This window comes from Oxyura jamaicensis, chromosome 2 (assembly GCF_011077185.1).
Source record: "Oxyura jamaicensis isolate SHBP4307 breed ruddy duck chromosome 2, BPBGC_Ojam_1.0, whole genome shotgun sequence".
In the NCBI taxonomy this organism is placed as follows: Eukaryota; Metazoa; Chordata; class Aves; order Anseriformes; family Anatidae; genus Oxyura; species Oxyura jamaicensis.
In genome coordinates this window covers 19302078-19321336 of record NC_048894.1, presented here as the reverse complement: position 1 = coordinate 19321336, position 19259 = coordinate 19302078, and the positions used below count along the sequence as shown (strand labels likewise).

Genomic DNA, 19259 nt, shown 5'->3' with positions numbered 1-19259 from the left:
AAAACCTGAGCATTTCTGTTAACATCAGGATTTTAATTGCACACAGCTGCTAACATTCATTACAACAACTTCTTAAAGATGTTTTTCATCTAAATTTCAGGAGACACTGATGCAGCTGTAATACTGTCCTGAGCCATCTGTGCTTACTGGGCTTGGGTGTCCAGTTGCAGTCCTGTGCTGTAGTCTGATGGCAGGTTTCTTTTTCATGCTTTAAGGAGCAGTTGCTATGGGATTGCAGGAGCCGTGAGCTGTTGTACTTGGTAATGCCCCAAACTCATTCAAATAACTTGATGAGAGCTCTGTGGAGATGGGACACCTTCTTCATCTATGGTGGCACCTTGCTGATGTGATCAAGATCTTGGGGTTTTGTTGTGATTTTTGTATTGTATTTCTATAAAATTAGTTCATTTTTCTTCAGAAATGTTGCTTGCTGTCCATGAAGGTGTTGGTGAACACCAGCAAAGCTGCTAGTCTTTTCTTTCCCAGCTGGCAAGGAGGAAACTCCACCCTTCCCTTACTGTCAGTTGAAGCTAGGAGTCTGAGCTTTGTGATAGCACAGCTTTTGGCAGATGCTTGGTGCTGCCTTCATGACTTCATTCCTTGCTAGTCAGGTGCAGGCTGGAGGCTGAGAACAGCTTTCGGCACAAGTAGCAAGGTGGCGTTGCTACAGGCCTGTGCCACTTGTGTATTGTCTCCTTTGCCCAAGTTCTAAGGATTATTTGTTCTATTTTTGAAGGGGAAAACGGAAGCCCTGAAAGACTGATAAATGAGCAAGCTCAGAATTAACAACAGGGAAACATGAAACATCGTTTGCTGCAGCCAGGGCCATCGCTACCGGCCGCCCCCCCCCCCCCCCCACTGCATAGACAAGTATCCAACCAGTAAAAGGGAAAGTCTTGCTTTTCCTTGCCCATTCCTCTTCTCTGAGTTTCCTGGTCCTGGTAAGATGTAGAGAAGCACGAAGGGGGAAAAGCTGGAAGTACTGGTGAGAGTGCCAGCCTCAGGACATTCTTACCATCTCGACTTGTTAGCGCATGGTGTCAGCAGCCTGAGCTAGCAGTGGATGTTGTATGGTGCTCCTAGTCCTGATGGACCAACAATCAACAGCAGGGAAGTAATGAAAAGGACAGTTCTGAAATCTAAACAAAACTCCAATTCGCTGGTCTTTAAAGAAAGCGACCACAACAAAGCCAAGTTCACATGAGGGCCAGATGCAGTCAAAACCAACCTTGTTTCAATGATTTTGCAGATCCTGACATCAAAGATCCTGGTCTGTGGCTGACTTGGCACCAGTTCAGCAGGCGCTGGGGCTGCAGTCCCTGGGGAATGTCTCTGCTGCCGAAGCAGCACAGGCCTCGACGCAGGTCCCCATCAGCCAAGGCCCAGGTTACTGATGCCCCCCTCAAAATGCAGCAGGAACCGCTCCAGAGCCAGTGTCAGGAGCAGCCAGCAGGGCCCACCACTAATTCATGGTGCAGTGCCACGGCCAGGGCATTTCTGCACAGCCAGCTTGCTGCTACTTCTGCACCTCCCTGGGCCTGTGCTTCAGGTAGGTCGGCTCTTCCAGCCCTGAGGCTGCAGCCCATCGCGCCCATCCAGGCAGGAGCAGCACCAGAACAAGGCACCACTACCCCGCCTCTGCTGCTTCAGGCATGCAACCTGACCAGGGGGCCACAACGGCCTGTACCATCGGTGTGCAGCCTGAAGGCGGTGCCTTCAGAGAAACTGCACTGGTCAGGCACAGCGCTTGATGTAGCTCAGCTTGAAGGGCCTTAAAGGAACAAAGGAGAAAGAGCGTTTCTTACCTGTAAGTGGCACTCCTCCTTGGAGCCTCCGCAGACCTTTTAGGGCTAGGAGGTGCTGAAGGTGCTTGGCATGCACTGCTATGTGATTATTGCCAAACACACAGTACTAACACAGGCAAACCTTAAGCAAAGTGCTTACATGCTTTTTTTAATGAAGATTTCTAATGATTCAAAGTCCTTATTTTTTTTCCCATTCTCTGCCCTAACTATTTATAGTTCCAAACTAAGCCTGTTTTTATTCTTCGTAGCTACAACAACCATGAAACTTTTGTATTGTGTGCACCAAAGAGATGACAGAAGTGCAAGGCTCCTTTTTACATTGTTACAGATTTCTCTCTCTCTAGTGTGCAGCATGTACCACCACGCTGCCTTCTGCGCTTCCTGGCAGCTCTCGTTTGTAGCCTCTGGCTCACGCTGGGTCCTCTCTTTTGGATTTTTTTTTTCCTCACCAATTGGTCTACACCTTCCCTGCAGTGCGATAGGTAACGCTGGGCACGCCATTCCAGGTGAAGCCTTTCTACTCAGTGAGCACAAAGGAAAGATGACTTTTTTTTTCCCCCGCCTCCTCACAGGCTGTATTTTCCTGTTGCTTGCTTGCTTTGAACCTGCAGGGCAGGGCCAGCTTCATGCAAGTGGATTACAAATCCAGCACAGATCGTTTTCTTGAGGAGCTATTACCAGTTACTCACCAGCTACTGTTGCAGCACTTGATCTGTTTTGAGAAAGACCATGTCCTTACCCTGAAGCCTAAGTTATTTCACATTTGGATTCTAATTTGAAAGAAATAAGTTGTAAGACAATGTTTTTGCAGTAGAACTGTGTAGAATTCAGAGCAGCTAAGCAGCACAGGGCTGAGAGTTCTTCCATTTCACATGGCCACCCCCACCCTGAGCCCAGCCCCTCCACTTACAAGTACCCAGAGGCTGGAGCCCCCTCTTCCCATTCATTGTCCTCCTGCTTGCCACCTGGTTGTAGAAGGCTGTTTGCAGCCTTGCTACTCACAGCAGAAACATTTCAATTACCAGTCTAATTTTTTTCATGAACAATACACCTCTGGTCCTACCTCATCCCTATCAGTGCTGCCGAGTTAATTTTCACCGATTCACCTAACCACTCTAGCAGGCTTTTCCTCGTAGCCATTTCAATTACCGTGCTACAGTCAGCTTTCAGTGCGCTGGAAGACTTTTTAAAGTTAAGCTTTCCTGATTGCTTTTGAAAATACATCACTTGATCTCGCCTAAGACTCTTCTTTCGTAGGAGAACAGAGTTACTGCTTGATCAATGAGCACACAGAGATCTTAGTACAGCTTTGAAATATGTTTGGTTTCCCGTGTAGTTAACATTTATATTTTGCTTCACAAAGAACTTTCAATGCATTATCGTGTCTAGTAAGCCTGCTATAACATTTTCTTTTTTTCACAGCCTAAGATTATTTTTTTTAACAAGACCAAAAAAAAATAAATCAGTATGAACACTCTCATCTTCCCTAAATAGTTGTCCCTTAAAGTTTTATGGAAACGGGATCAAATTTTGTGAAATGCTGATGTGCCAAAAGCAACACAACTGGCAAACCGGTACTGGAAGAAATCATTAGAATAAATATGAGAAAATGAACCGATTTTTGGACTATCAAGCTCTGAGTTTGAGTCTTCCAGATATGTGGTCTTCTGATTTGTCATCTTCATTTTTAATTGAAATTCAAAAGCTTGTTAAAATCCTACTGTTAAATCAGAATCTGGGCGATAAAATCTTTTGTTTTTAAAAAAGCAAGTCTTAAAATGTTTTTTTTGCAAAAGACAATAATCACTGCTCTGATTTATCGATACTGTTCACAGCCCATTAAGTACCCATTATCCAGCATTTTAAGCTTTGTATATCTTTTCCAGAATTATGAAAAATAATATTGCAAATAACAAACAATAACTCTTATTACCTACTCTTCAAATGCGAAATCAGACTGTAGTGAATCCAGCATATACAAAAACCAAAGTATGAGAAATCGTAGCATAATAGTGTTGGCTTTTAAGTGCAATTCTGTACTTAAAAACTGCTCATGAAGAATATGCTTTAGGTATCTTTAAGACCTTTAACCTTCTTACCCATTTCAGCTTTACCAAATAACAGCACTGAGTTTTGCTGTGTATGAGTCTGCAGGTTTAGCATAAGAGAAATTATATAGCAGGTGCGTACACGTGTACAGGGAAGCTCAGATTAGAAATACTCCTATTTCTAAATAGGAGAATGGACATTTTATGTAGCAGCAGACATGCTTTATAAGCATTTTGTCTTGTATTTATAACTGAAAAAAATTAAAACACAAAAACCCTTGACTGCAGAGTTCCATTACTCTCAAACTTGCTTAACATTTTCCGATCAATTCTGTCTTTCAAAGCACCACTTAAAATTCTTTATATTCTGGATGTTCTTTAGCTGTAAACCTTCCCCTTCCAGTTATCACTGGGGGTTTTCCTTATGATCCACTCATTTTTAAGACATCATCACGCATCTGCACAAGCAGCTCTCCTACACAAGAACACACCTTCATTCTTTAACACACCAAATAGATGATGGCAGATTTATTGATATTTTCTTTTACTAAGGCACATGACATATAGAAATACTGAGGTACAAAAATGCAGTTTCCTGCATATGAGTTTTAAAACCCCATTTTGACAAAGACGACCTAAATCTCTTCTGCTCTCAACGTTCAGCTTTTAGCCATTTTTTTCTTTTGTACCAGTTCAACAAGCAACTTGTATCTTGCTATACACTCCTCCTGAAAGGAAAAACAAAAGTGTTAATTAAAATTTGATATTTTAGTATTGCTTTACCTCTATACATGCTACCTGATTATAAGAGAGCTACGTTCTGTGTTTCTTTTTCTCCTCCAAAGTTACTCATGCGAACAGTTTCAGAAGGAGAACGTACATCTCCTGAAAAGTGGATTCGAAAAATGAAGTTTCAGTTTACATTTCTTAGCGGGTAATTTCTCTCTTCAAAGAACACACAAAGCCAAGAAAACATTTGTTCAGTATTTCTTGACAGTGGCTGTAAAAGCAATTATTGAGCAGTTGCATTGCGCTACCTATCCCAGAACAGTTATTCGGGTAGGAGCCACGCTGCAGCTACTTTCCCCTGGTAAGGATGAGCCTTTACGCTCCCTAACAGCGCCCACTGCCATGCGCTTCCATTGAACAGCTTCACAGCCAGAGAGCTACTTGGAGCCCCTGCCCGTCTTTCCTGCTTTCTCACCCTGCTTTTGGCACAAATAACGTAAGGATTTTCCGCTACCGTGACTGAAGCAAGCACGCTAAGCTAGCACAACTATTAGGAATCTACCACAGACCAGCTCTACCAATGACAGCAAATGCTATTTTTAAAAGGTTGTACTTACTAAAAGAACATTGGGTAGGTTACTGAGCATTTTACACTTGCAGCTGGGTTACTTATTTTGTTTGTTCATTGAGGTGGGCTGAGAAGGGCATTGTAAAAATGTAAGCAAAGCAGGTCACCAGCATTTGGTTACTAACTTTGAACCAAAATTTGTTTTAAAATCTAATTTGTTCTGCAACTGAAGATCTGAAAGGCAGAGGAGAGGTAGGTATTTTAAATGGAACAGGAGTTACTTCAACACTTTCTGTAATATAGCAAACAAAGTGATTTAAAGGAAAATATCTTTATAAAAAGCAAACATGACAGTAACGATCCTTAGGTCAAATACATCCTGCCTGATGGTTACAAGCTAAGTAAAGACCTTGCTTTCCTGTGTGGACCTTCAGTTCTTAGGGTAATCATAAACTGGTAGACAATCATTTTCCTCTTGATGTACACTGCAATTCAAACAACATTGACTGTACCTTGCTTTTTCCAGGAACACACTTTGCTATTTTATCCCAACGATCTGTTGTTCCCTTTGGATACTGCTGCAAGGCCATTTCGAGAAGTTTCTGTTGATTTTGAGTCCACAAGTCTTCTAAGGCACGGCTTTTCTCCCTTTTTCTGCTCTCGTCGTCGCTCTCTTCCTCTTGCTCTGTGTTATCAAAATCCTTCTGGCGTCTTCCCCTGCCCTTCTCTTCTGGTACCTCTTTCGTTGCTGTCTGAATCATTTCAGGCGCTTTGACAAGTTTTCGTCTGCGATGCCTGGCCTCGCTTGCAGCGGGCTCCCTGTGATCTGTTGGGCTGTCCGTCTGCTCCGGGATTTGACTGAAGTTCCCTTCCTCCGCCTCCTCCTCCTCCTCCTCTCTTTCTCTCTGGGTGATTATGTGGTCTGGTAAATTCATGCTGACTTTGACGTTCTTGGAATTCTGGGCCAATGTTTTAAGCTCGGAGAGCCTGATGACACCTGTTGGAAGTACCGATGTTACACTTCTAAGTAAATAAACCTCCACCAAGAGGGAACTGCCTGCAAGTAGAAGGTACCCGAAATTGTGCAGACAGTAGATGAAGCTCTTGATTAAGAGCTCAGTTCCTTACATTTATCCTGAAATCAAGGTATTTGTTGTAATAAAAGCAATATAATATAAAGCAACGAACTTTGCCAATTATAAGCTTATCTGGAAGATGTGAAGTGGCTAATAAATTACCACAGGGATATAAACAAACAGAACAGCACAAACAAATGAACAAAACCCACAATAAACTGGATAAGAAAGGCCGGGAGGAGGTAGCTTGAAAAGGAAACATTCCCTCAGAATACCCATGGGTTCTCTGTTGCTCAGAGTAAGGCAAGGTTGCAAAAGCCTCTCTGCAAGGTTACAAGGTGTACCCTGGAAGTTACAAAATGCATTCCTTTGCATAGCAATTATCTAACTGCAGGGCTGGTTATAAGCATCAGCGAGGCTCTGGAGGCACACACCTGGTGTATATGTAACAGAATCCTTCAGCTGCTTGGCTTTCATGGTAACCTGCATGAAAGAAAGAAAGACCATTAAAAAATTACGTTATTTGTGCTTTTGAAGATTTCATAATGAGCATATATTAAATACTGCAAGGTAATGTTCTGCTGACGTTTTCCACAAATGGATCCCAAACTGGCAATCAATAACTTTTTAGACGTTGTCCTTTTAAAAAAATCTTACCTATTCTTACCTTGTTGTAATAACGTAAGACATTTCTATCACCATAATGCATTATCACAGCTGATACTCAAATTTTTTCTTTCCTTGTTAAGCCCTTTATCTCTAACCTGAAAATGTTACAAGGAGAGGAGGAAAAAGAAACAAGTTGTCTTCTAGGTATTAGTCTCTGGACACTGAACAGAAGAGCAAAATAACCCACATAGGTCTAGATGCTGAAGCATGCTAAGGGACAGGCATTCAGTCCCAAAAACACATACAGTGCAACAGTCTGACTGCCAAAGATGCGCTAGGATACCTCTTATATCATGATCATTCAGGAAAAAAGTTTAGTACATGAGTACCTTCTTAGATCTAAGTCTGCCTGGTTCCTCCCACCACATTTCTGCCCATGAGACCTCGCTTTACGAACAGACAAGTGCGGGACCTCTTTAATGAAATGGCAGCGACACTGAACAAGGCAAAGTGGTCTGTTTTCCCCACAAATTAAACCTCATTTTCTGGAATGGGTAAATTTAAATGAGACCTCCATGAGCAAAAAGATCCCAGCTCCAATTAACCAAAGCCTTCGTCCAGAGGTAGACATCTGGTGTAAAAATTCCAGTCCCTACTGTTGCAGTATGATAAAGTTTTACTCATTCAAGAAGAAAAAAGCTTAGAACACTAAGGTGAACAGATAATTTTAACTAGCACCAACATTCTGTCTGTGAACTGCATGACCCTGATGTGGAAACAACAGGATGGATCCCCCTTGTAGGCGGTAAACCACTAACAGAAATCACCTTCCTTGAGGAGCCTGAGAGTCTAAATTCATCCTAATCAAAATGTTTAAGCCCCATTACTAGCAGAGCATCTCTGCAGGGCCAATACTTTAAAAGACTAAACGGAGAGGAATGCATCCCTGCCTGCTGAACTGAATGGATCCTGAGCCGTGACCTGCTATGCACCTCTTAAATAGAAATTACCGTAATCGAAACTAGGTTATAATAAACTATTTTGAAAAGAATAAGGAGAACCTGTCACAGAGTCAAGTTGCTGGTCCTGTTGAGCTTCCTGCAATGATGCAGTGGATCCATTGTGAGTATGACAAGGTATTGTCTATGTTCACGTATTCCAGAAAGCTGTTCCTAAACCATTTCACTATTTTTGAAGAACTTCTTTCAAAGATTTCCAAGCTACGTGTAAGAGAGAAGTGAGGAGACGAGACAAGAAGAGATCTGCAAGCTGAACAGAGCAGCATAAATACATGGCAAGCAATTCCAATACCAATGTTCCGTTTTCTCTGTGTTGAACCCCTGACATTTAGGAGGCTGGCAATTAGTGCTTCATCTTTGAAACTGGGCCTACATGTACAACATAAACTTTGCATTGGAAGTGGTGCGAATCGATACCCTGTATTCACGTTTCCTTTACAAGATGGATGTTCCCAAACGAGGTCAATGCAGGTAGCCCATGACAGACATAAATTTTGCTGCATGTTACATCTAATTGCATTAGAACCTAAAACGGCCGTCTCCTACAACAGTGAAGGACTTAGATTTATTCCTAGATCCTACTGGTATTTCACATTCCCCCCTACAAGTAAGCAGGAGTAACAACTTTATCTTAGGTTACCTTTACTTGGATGCCTTCAGCCCCAGGAGCTTGGTAAACCCAGATTTAGCATTTCTAGTAAGTTACTCCATTTATTAGTTTCTCTTCTGAGGACATTACGATATCTGTTCACATTTTTGGTGGATTTTCAATTTGAATATTCATCAGGTAGTCCAGAAATAACAACTGTGTGTATGGTTCAGATATTGAGAATCTACAGCATCAAACACTGAACAAGCTCGGTCAAGCACCTTCACCTGACTTAACTCATCACGTTTCTTACTAACAGCTTTACTATCATCATTCACGGGTTATGCAAGAAGATGAAGTATCTATTATTCTTTTCCTTTTGTTTTTGTGTTTTGTTTACAGCTTTCTCATTTTTTTGGATGATTTTGCAAGTCCTTTTCTAGGTGCTGTGTGAGGTTCATATTTGCTCTAGCTCTTTTCACTTGGTTCAGGTGTAACTTGTTTAGACTTAAAATGTATTTGCCCATCATCAGCTCCAACTGTTAAAGATGCTGACGCACAGAAGGAATCATAACCTGTCAGTATTGACCTATCGGGGATCACTAGGGATCCATCCTATGGAGTGTAGGAAATCCGTACTGCAGTTTGATCTGTTTGGAGCTTAACGGTTGCTCTTGCCACTCACATTTGCAGTTTCCTCTGGTGCCGGTTCCCCGACGCTTCCTGACATCTGTAGTGTCAATTTATATTTGTGGCGGGCTGTGTCATCTACTAGGTAGTTCTTAACAGTTAGTTTGAAAAGCGTTAAGTTGCTCTGCTGCTTTCTCTACTCCATTTCTTCCTATAACTGGCTTCGATTTATTACTCTTTCATTAGATAACAGACAACTTACTTGGAAATACAGTTACTCAAAGTATGGAGCAGTTGTAGAACTATGCTTCTAATTATTACTGCTGATTGCTAGTGCACAATGCTGTAAAATCATAGTTTTAATCAGTACTGAATTATGAGTTTTATCATTGCTGTGAAAAGTTGGGCTAAAATCCTGCTATCGACAACAGCTTTCACAAAAGTGTTAGTCAGCTCTTAAGGAAACCTGGGTCTGGGGACACTTTAAATAACCAGGATCAAGACTGTGAAATTGATTTAAAACAGAAGAGGGCAGATCTTGTATTCCTGCAAGGATTTTTTCCGCTGCACAGCCATACTGCATTATTCCATAGGAACCAACTTTATCTTTTCTGTGCCCAAACAACCCAGGCATCCTTGTAGTCCACCAGGGTAACAGAAGGCACAACATCAGGTAATCACATGCACAGTTAAATGTTTTCTTAGACAAAGGAAGGTGACAAAAATGTTGGCTGCAAGCAATCAAACTGAGATAGAAATTGAAGCATCTTACTCTGGGACATACAGAAAGGGACCACAGGAACAGTTTGCTTCTACATTAACTCCCTTCTGATTGCAGGCAGAAAAAAAGCACTGAATTGTGACAGACGTAGGGTGAAAACCCTGTGAAGTCTGGCACAGTGATCCTTCTGATGCTACAGACAGAGCCCGCTCGCAGAAGACGCACTCCGTCCCCCATTCCCCCAGCAGCCTCCACCACGCTGTCGCGTTAGCTGGCCCCGCTGGCTCCCCGAGCAGCCCGGCTTCGCGGGGCTCTGGCACCACTCTGCTCTCTCCAGGCAATCTCCTCTAGGCAGTCTACCTTCCTGCTCTGAATACGATGCTATTTTGATCAGTTTTGATCACCAGGTAATGACAGAAGCACAACCCTCTTGTCATTCTGAGAAAACATCAGTGGACAAACACATAACCCATGTCACTTGGCTTCCCAGGTGCAAAGAAGGACGACACGCTGTGTTGCTGGACATACTGATACAATTATTTACTACTCTTAGCATCTTCCGGAGCAAAAGTTCTCTATCTACTAAAGCTGCCAGTTTCTCAGCATCATCTGTCAGAAGCTTGCTGTCCTAGCGTTCCCCCTGTTGTTGCCTTTCTGCATGCTCTTCTCTCTATTTCTGTTGTGTAAAAAAGTTAAAATCTATGGAATTATGGAAAAAAAAAATTGATACAGCCTATTAAGTGGTTCAACCTAGTATGCAGCAATGAGAAATTTCTTGAATCTGTGAGGCTACTTTGAGTTAAAATCACAGTTTTCTCAAAAAGGAAAGCCAGGCACAGAAGGATTTTTAATTCTTTCCTGGCTTTGTCAAAGAAAACAGGCATTGCCGCCTTACCTTTCAGGACAGCACAGGATAAACTGCCAGATCTGAAGTTCCCTCCTCACAGCCAGAACACCACTTGCTGCACTGAACTGTTCTAGATCTAAGCAGCTTTTTCACAACAACACAACTACCTGAAGAACTGTTTCAGCCACGTCAGCCAACAATAATGACCCACTCCTTTATTTTCACGTGACAGACTCAAAATTTGTTGCTTCATAAACTGTCTTCCTGTAAATTTATTGTAGGACTGCTAAAACTGTCTTCCAGTTTTAACAGATTGGTGAAACTTCGCATACTGAAACATCAAGCCACGCCATTCTGCCCTTTTTTAAACAGAAGTCCTTATTTACAGCTTACCGGATCTCTGGAAATGAAGTATTTCCAATTAGAAGACGCACCTTTGCTTTGACACTGCTCCCACCAGCTTGCTTAGCAGGTTGTTACTGACTTTCCCAGAGGCGTGTAACATAACCAGGCTTTATCCGCTGTGTAAATTACACGTTGAATTTAATACTAACATAGCGTATGAGAATTTAAGGCCAACGTGCTTTTATTCTTGAAAGAACCAAGAGACACGCTATGAATTTTAACTGAATTTGCTTAGACCAACCACTGACAGCATCCATCAGAATGGTTTCCTTACGCTTACGGGCTTTGAAGCTGTGTGTGACTCCAAACCTAGCCACAGCAGATGGAGAGGAGGTAGCTACAGCAGAAATCCCAACAGCTGTGTGTTTAATTATGGGGCAGTTGAAGATGAGGCCTGTGAAACAGGCAAACTTGGCCTAAATCACTGGATTTAGATCACCAGTTGCTCTCCAGTTTAAGTGCCCAAATAGTTTGGAACAGCAGAAGAATTGCTCCTTTCTTTCAGGACACAAAGAACTCAGCAACGAGAATTGGGATGATGTTGGAGACTTTGAACTATGTTTTTTGTTTGTTTGTTTTTGTTAATTTAAAACCCATGTTTGTGAGTCTTTAGCTCAGTACTACTAATACTCAGGTAATAGGGAGGGGCTAGGCTCAAATGCCCTTTGCAACAACGGTTTGGACATCCTGTTTTATGACCACTGATGCAAACTGCATTACCTTTACTGAGAGCCAGAAGATTTGAATTCTGCAATGGAATTCAAACCCAACTCACCAGGATCTACGTGGGACGTTGTATTATTCAAGCCACACTAAAAAGTTATAGCAGCACGGGCCTGACCTTCCATAAGACATCTATTTGAATTAAAGTTGGTGTCCCACTGGCTTCTGTAAAAAGCTTTCTCCTTTCAGAGGCAGGAGTGCTCTGGCCATGCTTCAAAAGAAGGAAATCAATCTGTTTTGCATTTGGGTATAAAACGTACCATGCTGCCCAGTTCTGCAAAAACAGGACCACCTGTACAACTGCACAGAAGAATTTGTAAAAAATAAGAAAATAGAATAAAAATTGTGCAATGAGGATATTGTAAACAGGAACTCCCTTTTCCTTCCCACAAAGTATCAGCAGACATTCTGGTGTGTCTCTGGGATTAGACAGGTGTTTTGAAGATTTCACTCTCAGATTGAGGGATCTACATGACCTACATACCATCTAAATCCCATCTTAGATATTCATAACCTCTTTTGGACCTTGATCCCGAGATAGGTCTTTATACTTCAACAAGCAACTGAAAGAACTATTGATTACATAAATATATGCAAGCTGAGCGATGGTTTCAGAATATCCACCACTGGAGATCACAGCAACTGAGGTACCACATGCATAGGATATAGAACGAAATACAAAACAGACGTAGGAAAACACTTAATCTCTAGGAGCAAAAAAACTAATAAATTCATTAACTTTTACATATGGATTGTTTCTCATATAGGTGTTTTCTTGCTGGCGGTGTAATGAGCTCGCATTTGCCAAAAATAAGAGATCTCTTTTATAATGACATATAAAAGCACAGTGCGCATGAACTCACGTACTTAGACTTAAAGGCTGAAACCGTTGTCTGGAGAGATGGGAAATAATCAGAAAATAAGCACTCCCTCCAAACCTTGTGCTTTCAGGTTTCCTGATAACTCAGAATGCCTGCTCACATATATACACCTGCCTATTGTTTTTGCTGTCTACCTCAGTCTTTTCCATACAAGCAGCAAATCCCTATCAGTCTGTTTTTGCAACACAAGTGCAGGAGATTAGTGACTGCAGGAGCAAACAGAATCAGTTTAAATCCTGTAAGACAAGTGAATGATATTACTTCACAAGTATGAAATCTGAGATCTCTTTGCCTTTAATTTAAAAAACCTGTACCTAATAATCACATTAAAGTCTGTTTGGCATGCCAGACAGCTTTTACTTCCTCTGTTATTTTTACAATTTGAATGTCCTTTGTAGTTACTGAAATTAATTTATGCCTTTCAGCAAATATTTTTTTAAAAACTTTATTATTTTTTTTTAATCTGTAAGGGTAGGCATTGTCAAGTAAAATATACTGTTATAATTCCTCATCTAAGTGCTTTTTCTCAATCTTTGAATTCAGCAAAAGCTAACAATCCTTATAAATCTTCATAAGGCTCAGCATTTGTCAAATCAAACAATGTCATTTTTGTAGAAATAATAGTCTTGAAATTGTATTCATAATTTATACCATAGAGTGTTCACAGTGTTTAGGAAATTCAAACACAACTTTTTATTTTGTTTTAAGAGGCCAATTATTTCCTTAAGTATTGGAGGACAGGAATGAGAACTAACCCTGGAGCAACAAATTCAGCAAGGAAAATGGGTCAAAGAACAGATGTTCAGGGGATGGCAGAGTGCAGCGGTACAGGTAACCAGGTCAGCCGGCAGGAACTCTGATTAGAGTTAACTGAACCCCATTTCCCTTTCATAATCAAAATACTTGAAAATCTAATTTATACCACCAGCCAACTGCAATAAAAATGATTTAAAAAGCTGTAGAAGCTTTCAGTTGTGAAAGCAATACGATTTCATTACACTAAGGCAGTTGAAAATGATCTTTATGGGAGAAGATTGACAAATCCCCAATATCCACGTATTAAAATGAAAATTAGCGATTTAAATAATTAAACTAACTGAGCACAACTTCATCTGTTTTGGGCTGACTGTTCATTGGCTGTTAAAGGGTGTTTTCCTGGCGAGAGACAAGCTAACAGATACCTTGTACTCAACGTGACAGAAGTTGGAGTAACAAGCTTTCTCACAGTATGTCTATGCCACGGTTGCAAGCTTAACCTAGCTGAGCTGAAGATCACAGGAGTACGTTGCAAGATATTTATGCTGGTATCAGGTGAGACAGCATGAATAGAAACAGTAGAGCTGCATGAGCTGAGATGCACTCCTGCATGGACACAGCAGCTTATTGACGGATTTTGGCTGGCAATTTCCCGCTGTCCTGCATCAGGTTGTGTGGATGTATCTGTTTGGGTAGGGAGTCTGGTGGACATACCAGTGCAACGGGTCTTATAGCAATTCTTATTGTGAAGGTCTTTGAGAAATCCCACAATGCAGAGACTTACGATGTCTAGAAAAAAAAAATATTTCAATAGTAGTAGAAAAGAAAAAGCATCTGAAAGATGACTTGCTAGGAATTACTGAATGTACGCACCGTCAAGCTAAGGTATATGCAGTGATTACTAACCAACTATATATAGTGACTATCTGGCTTTAATTTTACATTTTTTAAAGTGAGTTCACACATGCTTCCAATTGTAGGAAGGTTTTGTTTCCTCCCCCTTTCCTCCTAGATAGCTTGCACTTGCTAGTCTAATCACAGCCCATATGAAGAGAAGGACCTAACCTCAGGCAGAATCACTGTATCGATGTCATTTCTTGCAGATGTTTGTCTAACATGGTTTTTAAAGGCCTTCAAAGCTGGATACTCCACAGCAGCTTATTCCACTGCTTTACTATCCATTTTAATTCTTTGCCCCTCAGTGTCTAACTCTGCAGTCTATGATAAAATTTGAGGTAATTACTTCTTGCCCTATAAAACTGAGTCAGAGCATATAGCCCCTTCCTTCTTAACAGTTCTCTTTTTACGTAGTCCAATACTTACATTCTCAGGTCATATTTTATTTCAGTTCAACCACGCAAATTCCTTCACAGGCTTTACTTGTAAGTGACACTTTAGAGACCTGTTATTCTTATTCTCTTCTGGACACTATATGGAATCACATGTTTAAGTGCAATACTGAAAACTAGACCCAAACTGAGGAGGTAGATGTAGGTTTACCATCCTCCTCTTTGTATTTGTATGATTGCCCATTTTCAAAAAAAAAAAAAAAAAAAAAAAGGCCATTTGCTGACCTGTCTCTAGCTGATTATCTCTTGTAGTCCCTGCATTCCTCCTGCTTTTTACAAGCTATCCCTAGCTGTTTACCATCTTTTATTTGTGAACCTGATCACCATTCTGCTGTGCATACTTGCACATGTTGCCTGTTTCATTTGCCCACTGCAACCCGTAATCCTATTTTTTGCATATTATTTCTCATTTTGTCCTGATCTTTTTGAATTCTACTCATCTTCCACTATATATGCAGTTCCTCTTAGCTTTGTAAGAGGTACAAACAGTGAACAAGTTTAAGAAGTAGTTATGCTATACCATCATCTTTCTTCAGAAAAGTCAGGTGAAAAACAATACTACATCCAGAACACAGCCTGTTGAATTATTTGATAAACTTCTTCATTTGGACAGTGAACAACTAATGACTTTTGCACAACTGCATGTTTGTCTTTAATTAATGTCTATTTAACTTTGAATGACAAAGATCTTGAGGAAATTGTGCCAATATGAAAGATTCAAGGGCCAGTACTCCCTGCGTAGATGAGAACACTGTTTGGACATGCGCAAACTGAGTTTTGAGGTACCAAAGTAATGTTCTAGCAAAATCATGGCAGAATTTTCCAAGTAGAACAAATCTCTGGAAATAAGAAAGAAACACAAACTTTTCAGGCCTTCTTTATATATGAAAGAAGCAGCGCTAAAACTCCGCGCATTAGAAACTTGCTTCATACTGCTTAAAGAGTCATTAACAAAGAGCAGATTGCAATGCAATAATAAAAGGAGCAGAAACACTAACAAGTAGGCTACCTCAGGAAAGCTGACCTAGCATCAAGAGTGGGAAATTTTTAGAGAAATTAAAAATTGTGTGCAGAACGCTTACACTAATCATATAGTTTCATTACTGGCAGTAAAGAAGGATTACACTCAGACCTTTCTCCACAAACAAAAATCCCTGAAAACTCATTTTTTTTCATACAAGAAGAAGACGGCTCTTAGAACACAGGCCTTTCTTTCATTTCTCTATTCAATTCACTGAAAAGAAGAGCATGCTGTTGAGGACTTCACACCTCACGGAAGAAGCAAGTGAGCTTCATTTTTCTTTCCAGCACTGGATGTGTGCAAGTACGGTGTCCAAACATATTATATTATACAAAGGACTCTTAATAAAGAATGTTTTGATATCTGCCTCAAGGAATAAAGCAGAAAATTGGTGCAAGAGGAAGTCTCAAGATGACGTTAGTTTTGTGATGGGCATGATGTGGAAGCATTCTGCATGTTTGTATCATCATTAACCAGCGAATTCATCCTTTTGGAAGGCAATCTCAAAGATCTATCCCATGCACACTGCATACTATGAAGTCATGTGAAATATTTTTGCTATTAAAATCTGCTTAGCAAAATATAGCAGCTTTTTAATAGTCACTCCACATTGGTATTACAATGAATAACACTAAACAAAAAAAAAAAGGAATCAATTCCATTTGCATAGCAGGTTAGTAACTTATTGCTTACTTTCATTTATTACTTGCAAATAATCTGTCTTGATCTAAAATGATAGGAATGCAAATGGCTCGTTTTCCAGTATAAGTGACTAATAAAACTCTATAGATGCATTAAATCTTTAAAAATAAATTCTAAAAACATCTTTTTGTGATTGTATCAACAAGAAAAAAAACACTTAAGCATTCAAATTGCCCAGAAGGTTATAGTGGGTTATGTTTCACTCTAGGTAGAGGCTTTGTTTCACATTATTTAAGATAATTCCTGAAATATAATAAATGAAGAATATCTAATCTCAAAACGTACATCAACGGATTTAAACATTATTCTCATTAACCCCTCCAAAGCCTATAAAATAGGGTCAGCTGAAAAGGCTTTCAAATGGTCCTCAGCAGACACTACATCATGTTCTAGTGATCTATTGCTTGAAAAGGAAAAGTCTTTTACAGCCTAGCCCCTAAGGGTTTTAAGATCATAACACTTAAAATCCATAAGTACAAGCTTTCTTTGATATGTGGTACAATACTATAAAATATGAATTAACAAGGATATTAATCATTTTACACAGTATTATTGCCCGTGCTATAATCTAGAAAAACGGACTGAAACAGTATCATATGTGTAACTTGTTTTAAAGTTCGCAAAGATATTTCTGTTTAATTAATGGAAACCACCTGTCTAAACAGCATTAGCTCATCTACGCTTTTTAAGGACTGGCTTAAAGCAGAAATGTAATCTTTAACCAAGACCCACAAATATTTGCTTGCACTCAAAGGGGGTTCCTACAAACCCCGAAGTGGCATTGTTTTGCTGTTACTGGGTTACAGTAGCTCGAGTCTCCAAGCACCAGAATCCCCCATACAGCTGATCAGTTACAGCTGTTAATTGCGGAGCGAGAAACTGGCTGACATCTGCTTCTTGCATAGTTAGTTAATGGTTCACTTCCAGGTCCTAAAAGGATTGTAGCCTCTCTCAAAAGACAGTGTCAGCCCCCATATATGTCTGGCTTCTACACTGCCTGTCTTGTTCTGGTTTGTCACTCTCTCTACAATGCAAATCTGAGTGAACTCACATCTGCCACTGATCGACCCAATTCGTGAGCAATCTTTTCCCATCGACCTGGGGTCCCCCCTGGGAACTTAACCATACTTCTTGTCAGCTGGCTGAGGTCCTCTTCTGTCCATTCAGGTGCCTGTAAAACATTTGTAAAACATTCATTACACTGGGATATTGGACATATTTCTGTGAGGTAATATATTGGAAAAAATCCACACGAATTAATCACATCTTGTAAAAAAAAATACAATGTAATAGTTTCAAATATCTAGGTACTATCTCTCTGTTTTCTTGCAGAAAATACATAAGAACAACAGTAAGGTATTAAAAATGCTTATGATGAAAAAAATGCATTTTGTATATTACATACATTAATTCATTTAATATATATTAGCATATTTATGCAATGGATAAACACTATAAAATTGCAGTAAAGTAAAAGCAACAATACTTTAATAAGCAATTAAATCACAGTTTAAGATAAAAGATTGTAATTTCTGTAATTTCACATGCAAGATTTTTCCAGCAAAGACAAAGAAAAAAAATCCTCATTTTTATATTTCAAAAAGCTCCTCAACAGAACAGTCACTTTAGCTTTTAGTCACTGTAATCATCATATGTTTTAGCATTCTTGTATGATTCAGGAATGAAATCTGTTGATTCTAATATTCACTAACACTATTAAACAACCCCCACGCACCCAGCAACAAAACCCCAGTCATACCACAAACAGGATGCTTCTACAATCCAACAACCAAAATATACTAAAATGTTGCACTCTAAATACAATAAGACAATCTGTTGGAAAAATACGTGCTCATAATGGCCAAATGAAAGTGAACAAAGCAAGGGAGCACACAATTACAGCAGCTTAAGCCATGAAATCTTGCTTGCCTCAGAAGGCAAGACACAGTAACCATCTTTGACATTTGCAGCATCTTCGGCGACATCTGCAGAGCTGAATCTTTGTTACAATCCGTAGTTTGCCATTTTATTTATTTTTAAGGAATTCCTTATGACATACCTCTTCTAATCACCATTTCCGATAATGACCAGCACATATCAAGCAGTTTGCATTACAGAGCCATCAGCACAGAACAACAGTCAGAGGTGAGTGACCCCAGGGACCATCTCCACAACTACAGCAAAGCTTCTCCCTGACACTAATCCTGCCTGTCATTCTCCCACTGTGCTCTAACCACACTGACATCCGCCTGCCGCACTGCGAGCTTAACTGGGCCCTTCCTGACTTTTTACTGTCTCCCCCAATCAATGGTTCAAGCGTGCTCTTTTCACCATGTCCAAATGGCAGCTTCACTCATAATCAAAGTGCATTGCTCCTGTTAAAGGGCTTCCCGAAAGGCTCCACCATTTGCATTCATTTGCAAAGCAAACTACTTTTATTCACTTTGTTCTGCTATCAAGAGTGTTCCCTGAAGCAGATAAATTGGCATAAATACAACCTGCCACTTAAAAGACAGTAAATAATAGCCAATAGTAGCAAGGATTTCATCAATCGTCCTGGTTTGGATCCATGTAGTCCTTTCTTCAATGCTGAAAGCCTCAGACATTCATATTTGGATAGTTTTTAATACAAGTCTAGCATATATTTGAGTCATCGCAGAAAATTCAAGATGCTTAAATAATGTCTGTAACGTGTGCCATAGATCTCTCATTCGTTACAGGCATAATCGTACAATTACACTATGGCCTATAGAAGAAATGGGAAATACATGTGAAATCTCC

The 19259-nt window shown here is 40.2% G+C and overlaps 1 protein-coding gene across 1 annotated transcript in view; it reads right to left on the bottom strand.

The window, feature by feature from the left end:
• Positions 1 to 4132: 4132 nt before the first annotated feature.
• DNAJC1 (DnaJ heat shock protein family (Hsp40) member C1) overlaps positions 4133 to 19259 on the bottom strand; it is a 96286-nt gene continuing 81159 nt past the window's right edge. Inside the window, exons 9-12 of the mRNA XM_035317826.1 lie at positions 17530 to 17649; positions 6661 to 6709; positions 5663 to 6147; positions 4133 to 4581 (exon numbers count right to left, since the gene is read on the bottom strand). Coding sequence (XP_035173717.1) covers positions 4513 to 4581; positions 5663 to 6147; positions 6661 to 6709; positions 17530 to 17649 — 723 coding nt within the window. The 3' untranslated portion in view covers positions 4133 to 4512. The remainder of the gene's footprint in view (positions 4582 to 5662; positions 6148 to 6660; positions 6710 to 17529; positions 17650 to 19259) is intronic.